This window comes from Nanorana parkeri, unplaced genomic scaffold (assembly GCF_000935625.1).
Source record: "Nanorana parkeri isolate BGI_ZX_2015 unplaced genomic scaffold, ASM93562v1 scaffold3103, whole genome shotgun sequence".
Taxonomy (NCBI): domain Eukaryota; kingdom Metazoa; phylum Chordata; class Amphibia; order Anura; family Dicroglossidae; genus Nanorana; species Nanorana parkeri.
In genome coordinates this window covers 26,719-33,965 of record NW_017309371.1, presented here as the reverse complement: position 1 = coordinate 33,965, position 7,247 = coordinate 26,719, and the positions used below count along the sequence as shown (strand labels likewise).

The 7,247-nt window shown below is 44.8% G+C and overlaps 1 protein-coding gene across 1 annotated transcript in view; it reads right to left on the bottom strand.

Annotated features, from left to right (window-relative positions):
- Nucleotides 1–3,967: 3,967 nt before the first annotated feature.
- The window catches only part of LOC108802771 (indolethylamine N-methyltransferase-like), a 4,524-nt gene continuing 1,244 nt past the window's right edge, over nucleotides 3,968–7,247 (bottom strand). Inside the window, exons 2-3 of the mRNA XM_018574630.1 lie at nucleotides 4,990–5,197; nucleotides 3,968–4,416 (exon numbers count right to left, since the gene is read on the bottom strand). Of these exons, the coding sequence (XP_018430132.1) occupies nucleotides 3,996–4,416; nucleotides 4,990–5,197 (629 nt within the window). The 3' untranslated portion in view covers nucleotides 3,968–3,995. The remainder of the gene's footprint in view (nucleotides 4,417–4,989; nucleotides 5,198–7,247) is intronic.

Here is a 7,247-nt window from a genome sequence, read left to right as displayed (position 1 = left end):
TCCGGTGACGTCACGGACATCGACGTCACCGGGCTCCTCCCCCTTCCCTTCGTTAGCCCACGGAGCCACTTGGGGAAGGGGGGAGGAGTCCGGTGACGTCGATGTCCGTGACGTCACCGGACTCCTCCCCCCTTCCCTTCGTTTGCCGACGGAGCCACTTGGGCCAGATGCACTCGTGTGCCACTCAGTGCCACTCGTGATCGCGAGGACTACCCATGGCTGGGGAAATTTTGAAGAGCAAGAGGACATCGCTTATGTCATGACTGGCCTGAAGACACAAGGAAAAGGTAACTATAAAAAAAGCAAAATACACACACTGCAGGGGTCTCCAGACAGGGAAGGGGAGCACGGGAGAGGGGGACAAACTCTTTGATAAGAACAAAGTATAGGAACTTCTATCAACAAGTAAGAATTTGTCTCATGTAATCCAATAGACCAGAATGTGGCGGTTGCCGGGGGTTCATGCACTTTGCGCATCATAATTATTCTTATGCACCGCATGATGGAATGAGCCCATAAAAGATATTTGATCTTCTCAAGGAAAGTGCACAATGGTATTTCAACTTCAGTCATTGTCACTTCCAGCCAATCACAGCTTCCCTGGCGGCACGTAGCAGAAGTTTTTTGAAGGAATGTGGAACAGCGGTATGCCTTGAGTGATAAATTACTGAGGAAATAGATTTACTTTATAGGGAGCCCAGCGTGACACTATTTAATAGTATAATAAAATAGGAGGATATGAAAATGTATGATTAATAGCATTATTATTTCTGAAGTAAGCATTGGCCTATACACATACAGCACAGCAATGAAGTAATAAAATGAACTAGGATCACACTAATCCAGCACGTTATTATTCTGAGTTGCCCCACTCAAGCGGCGGCCATATTGAGTGGGGCACCTGAGACTAATAACGTGTTGGATTACTGTGATCCTTAGGGTAAAATTTTAATCATTACCAGCCCTAATATATATATAGTACTGTGCAAAAGTTTTCGGCAGGTGCGCTGTAATGCTGTAAAGTGAGAATGTTTCAGAAATAAAAGTATTAATAGTTTATTTTTATCAATTAACAAAATGGAAAGTAAATGAACAGAAGAGAAATCCAAATCCAATCAATATTTGGGGTGACCCCCCTTTGCCTTCTTCTAGGTACACTTGCACACAGGTGTTGAAGGAACTTGGCAGGTAGGTTGTTTTCGGTACATCTTGGAGAACTGAGCACAGATCTTCTGTGGCTGTCGGCTGCCTCAAATCCTTTGGTCTCTTCATGTCATCCCAGACAGACTCCACGACAGTGGCGTAACAATCGCCATAGCGACCCAGGCTGCCGCTATGGGGCCCGGGGACAGGGGGGCCCGACCAGGGCATCCCTCTGATGCCGTGTGGGCCTCCTGGGTCGCTATGGCATGTAAGGGTGCTGGCTGTCACTGACACAGCTCAGCAGCGGCTGTGAAGATCACTGATTTCCCCTCACAGCCGCTGCGGAGCTGTGTCAGTGACAGCCAGCAGCTGCGGCAGAAGAGGCCGGCGTTCACAGTGAAGGAGGAGGCGGGGCCCGCCTAAGAGCAACCCCGCCTCCTCTTACATCACTGGCCAGCGACCTAAGAGCAGGCGAAGCTCGGAGACGGAAGAGGAGGCGGGGCCCGGAGACGGAAGAGGAGGCGGGGCCCGGAGACGGAAGAGGAGGCGGACAGCACTGATAGGTAAGAGGTGTGCAGCCCATCTGAGACCCTGCAGAGCCCACTATAGGAGTCTATGGTGGGCTCACTCTCAGGTGGGCTGTTTGGTATATCAGGTGGGCTCTGCAAATGGCATAACTAGCAATCACGGGGCCCCATACAAAATTTTGCTATGGGGCCCTGTGATTTCTAGTTATGCCCGTGCTCCACGATGTTGAGATCCGTGCTCTGTGGGGGGGCCAAACCATCACTTCCAGGACTTCTTGTTCTTCTCTACTCTGAAGATAGTTCTTAATGACATTGGCTGTATGTTTGGGGTCTTTGACCTCCTGCAGAATAAATTTGGGGCCAATCACACGCCTCCCTGATGGTACGGCACGATGGAACAGTATCTGCTTGTATTTCTCAGCATTGAGGACACCAATTCTTCAACTCCATTGATAGAAATGCAGCCCCAGACTTGCGAGGAACCTCCACCATGCTTCACCCTTGCCTTCAGACACTCATTATTGTATTGCTCTCCAGCCCTTCGGTGAATAAAGTGCCTCCTGCTACTGCCAAATATTTAACATTTTAACTCATCAGTCCAGAGCACCTGTGGCCAAATAGCCGTACCTTCGACGTGGAAACAATGCTAAACGACTTACCTATACACGAAAACACAGGAACTGGGGTACAAAAAAGTTTTTTTAGGCTTTTTTGAGCATTTGTAGAGGCAATTTTGCAAGTGTTTCAGGCTTGAGTGTTTTTTATTCCTATATTTAGCCAAGGAAAAGCTAATTACTAAGAAAAAAAAAGGCTTAAAGAACTCTAGTTATGTGCAGCTTTCAAGATTTCCATTCAATTCTTTTGGGGCCAAAATGATCCAAAAAAAGCGCATGTATTTTTTCGAGCCACAGGGAAACAGAATGTGGGAACAGGGGCCACCTCATACAATGGGATTCCTCCTGTTGAGTGTTTGTAGCGCCTAAGCATTCGGGTTACAACAGGAAACTGAACTGTGTGACTTTAAAAGCACACCTTTAATTATTTTCCTAAACTTATCACCAATAATTCATGCTATCAATGCTCGTCAATTTTTTATTGACATTTTTGTTTAACATGAAGTGTTTTAACAATTTTAGCTAATAAAAGGCAAATACAATTAGACATGTCAACTGCTGAAAAATTTGGTTCAGTTCAGATATTTTGTTATTTCGGGATTCGGATCCGAAATTCAATTCGGTTCGGGTTTCGTATTCGGACGGAATCCGAATGTTCTTTAGTTTCAGATGAGTTTGTGAATATTTGTTGTGAAAACCACAGAAAATCATATGCAGATATTAATACTAAAGCTGAATCTCGGATCCCGAATGCCATTCGAGTCTAGGAGCCTCAGCTTTAGTATTGAATATACTAGGGATGTACCGATACCGATACTAGTATCGATATCGGTGCCGATACCGAGTATGTGGGCGAGTACTCGTACTCGCCCAAATGCTCCGATGCCTAGCACGAGTACTTCCTGTATCAGGAAGATGGGCAGCGCATCATTACACGCTGCACGGCTTCCTGACTGGTTGGGAAGCTGGCCAATCAAGAAGTCGGGCGCCGTGTCATGACGCAGCGCCCGGCAATCTGATTGGCCGGTAAGCTGCCTTCATGCTCCCCCGTCATCTCATGACGAGGGAGCATGGAGCCCGCCTCCCGGCCAATCAGAATGCTGGGCGCTGCATTTTTACACGCCACCTGGCTTCCTGAATGGGACTTCCGTTACTTGGTAATTGGTATCGGCGAGTATCGAAAGAAAATGATCGGTACTCGTACTCAATACCAAAATACCGGTATCGGGGCATCCCTAGAATATACTGCATATGGCTCCCATGTTGCCGTAATGAAAATTCGTTTTGATACCCATTTAAATGCTTCAAAACAAAAAACCGCATCTGATTGGCCAGGAAAGTCACATGTCCGATTCCATTTTTGAACGTAACTCAGACGAAATCCGAAATTCGGAAATGGGAATTCGTATTCGGACACATTCGGATGCATCGGGATTGCGAAATTCGGATGTGTCTGAATGTATGAATTTTGATTTGGATCCAATCACAAATGTCTAAATAATGTCATAAATTATAATAATCATTTTTTTCTTTCTCACCCTAAAGATGAATAGCCAATGTATAGATATGATGCTGAAAGCAACATTAGTAATTAATTCATGACACAGAAAATAAAATACACCAAAAGCTCCCTGCCCAAGAATCCTCTCCTACGATTTATTATCCCTTATTAGCATTTCATTATTATATTTCTCTTGTTTTTCCTAATATGCTAATTTTTACAGGCTGAGATAAAGATGATGGTCTTAAAATCGGTCAGGTCGCTTTCTGATGTCCTCGGGCGAACGTGACAATGTTTGATGACATAACCTTCTCCTTCAACAGCTTTTCTGATGAAATTCTCGTCGTAATTTAAGATGTGGAATGTATGTTCTCCCACGGTGTAATATGTCGCATTCAGGACCCCATAGAGCAGCAGCTGTCCGCCGGGCTTCAGCAGCTTGGTGATCTTTTTTAGATTCCTAATGAAATCATCTTTATCTCTGCTGATGACATCCAGGACATTGATAACCAGTAGACAATCTGCCGGTGGTAACTCCAATGGGTCAATGATGTTTTCTCTGTCAACATATCCTTTCAAGACGTGTTTGACTGTATCCTTCAGACGCAAATCCTTCTCTTCAAGTTGAGCGCTAAAATGTAGAAACAGAGTGAGTTAGGACACGATGACAATACAAATACGGTGGCCTGATCGTTGGATTGTGCCGAGTGTCAGCTTAAGGTGGGGTGGGCTGCAGCTATGGCCATGAGGGAGCTCCAGCCATACATGCATTGCTTACAGCTCCCTCGCATGTCCTGTAGAGGTGCCTGGACCAGAGTGACATCAAATTCTGGCTCCCAGCACCTCTACAGAGTGCACAACCAGGGCCGGATTTTCTCTCCCTGCCGCCCCAAGGCCAGGTTCCGCAATACGCGATTGAATGCACGGTGCCATGCCATCGCACCTACTACGCGTTCTGGTGTGGGAGGTGCGTTGGGTTGGCATTCATTTGAATGGTACCCCAAACGTACCTCCTGCCCACAGTAATTGCCCGTACCGGAACGCGCAGCATCGCAATGCCGTGCGTTCCATTGCAGTGCGACTTGGGTCGCGACTTAATGACCGAAGACAAATGTGGGTTCTGAGTTTACACAGGTAGGAGAACCACTGCTTTTAACAAAAAACATTCGCAGCAATGACATTATTCTTTTGGCCGATACTCAACCTGCTTCCTTCCTTCTCCGTGATAAATGACAAGGTGTGCGTCCAGTCAAAAGCTCCGGTCCGATCGTGCAGCCATTTTTGCAGCTCTATGATGCAGTGTTCATTGAATCTCAGGAGGATGATTTCTTTGAAATACTCGCAGGCTGAATACAGATGGTAAATGATGGGGCCGATGCTGATGTCAATGAGCGTGCCTCCTTTAATGTTAGCTGAGACAAAAAAAAAATGTAAAAAGCGTACTGTGAGTGTGTGTATGAGTGTTTTTTATTTCATTTTTGCGGAACCATGTGTGTGTATATTTCCTCATTTTTATACATTTTTTAAAAGGTATGTTTTATTTAAAATGTAAAACTTAGAGAAGAGGAACAGAATATGTCTTTACAACATTAGAATCAAATAATCCATCACCACTGTGACCCCTGTGGTTGTGCCACCCCTCCTGCGACCCCCCCTTAGGGTAGTCGATGTTCAGACTCGCCTTCAATCTTCACATGATCTTATTTCAAATGCATTTAGCATTGGTCATTGTGGTTCACATGTAAGCTGCCATTGGTTAAACCTCAAGATATATAACGTGCTTATTTTTGTAAGTGGGTATAGTCAATGTGGTTTATTTATTTGTTATATCGCAGCTTACCGCATTTCCCTCCTGAAGAAGCCAAAGTTTGGGGAAGCGTGTGAAGAACGTTCCATGGTGTTGGCCCACTTAATTGATGTTATTCGTGAGAACTGTATGACCATTGCATTGCTGTGTATTTATCAAAGGATGGACTTTATATAGGCCATAACAAGCCTCATTGAGTAGTTTTAAGTGTTGTAATCTTTTTAATGATGTTTAATAAAGCTGTGTTGTTTTAAATTGAAGGTCTTTCTATATGCCAAACCCCCCCCCCCTCCTTTCTTGTCTCCCCTTCAATTGTATGTTGGGGTCTTTTGTTACTATACATTATATGAGGGGTGCGGTGTAGGGACCTTCCTCACTTGAACATTCTTGCTCTATGAATTTGTATCAAATAAATTGGTACATTGTTTCACATAGTAAGCCAATAAATAAACAAAGTGCAACAACAGTTTACATTGCACATGATTGACAAAGGTAAAAGAATGGGAGCAAAGGGATAGAGAGGGAAAAAACAATATCTACAGTAATTATATATAAGATTAAAGGAGAACTATGAGGGGGGTGATTTTCACTCATCCTCATAGTGCTAGCCGACCTGTGACAATGAGACTGTCACAGGTCGGCTCAGTAGATCGGGAGGTGAGCGAACACATACCGGCGTTCGCTCACCTCTCGATCCTGTCACTGCAGAGAGACTTGACAGGGGAGGGACTGGATTCCCCCTCCCCGCTCCGATCCTCCAGAGCTGACTGGCGGAACGGACGGGGAGGGGGCGGGTACAGCTGGCTCTGCCTCTAGATAGGCAGAGCCAGCTGTCAGTCACGCAGCTGGGCGGATTCAGACAGAATTGTCGGGATCCGCTCCAGGTGCGGCGTCTCAGTATAGCGCGAGCTGTAGCTCGCGGTATACTGAGCTTTGGGTGACGGGAGGAAGCTAGTTTGTGTCTCCCATTACCCTAAGGAGAACTATGGGGAAAAGCTCTAACCCCATAGTTCTCCTCTAATAAGGTTGAGGTTTGCTGCTGCTGAGGGTTTAAGGTGAATCCCTGGGATTTGGAAAGTTTGTTTGCACGTTCACTACAAGCAATAAGGAACAACTGATAGTAGCCAGCCATCTTGTCAATGTGTGTTGGATCTGTTGGGGAGAGCAGATATTTTTTGTAGATACTTTTTTTTTGTAATGTACTCTTGCTTATTAGCCCTACAAATATCCAGAATTGAACAACCGTAGACCTCAAATGGGGCTTCTCCGCTAAGTCCGCACTTTGAGCAAGGTTCGTAAAACTGTTGGGAAACCATTTTAAGTGTAAAAAAATAATATAAGTATTTAAAATACAATTTTAGATTGAATCCCTAAACGCATTGTTGTATATAAGAGAGTTTTGGGCAGCTAGAGAGGTCTCATTTGTAGTCTGCAAATGTATCCTATACTGCTAACGCATGACTTTTTGATGTCTCTGGTAGCATTTCTCAACCTTTCTATGATCACGGCATTCTTAAGTTTAACACTATGAAACATCTTGAGGCATAAAATGTCATAGATTTTAAACACCCAAAAAATGGGTTTCCCCCTTCACATCAAAGTGCCCCCTTCAAATTAAGATTCCCCCTTATTCACATCAAAATCACACTTTGCAT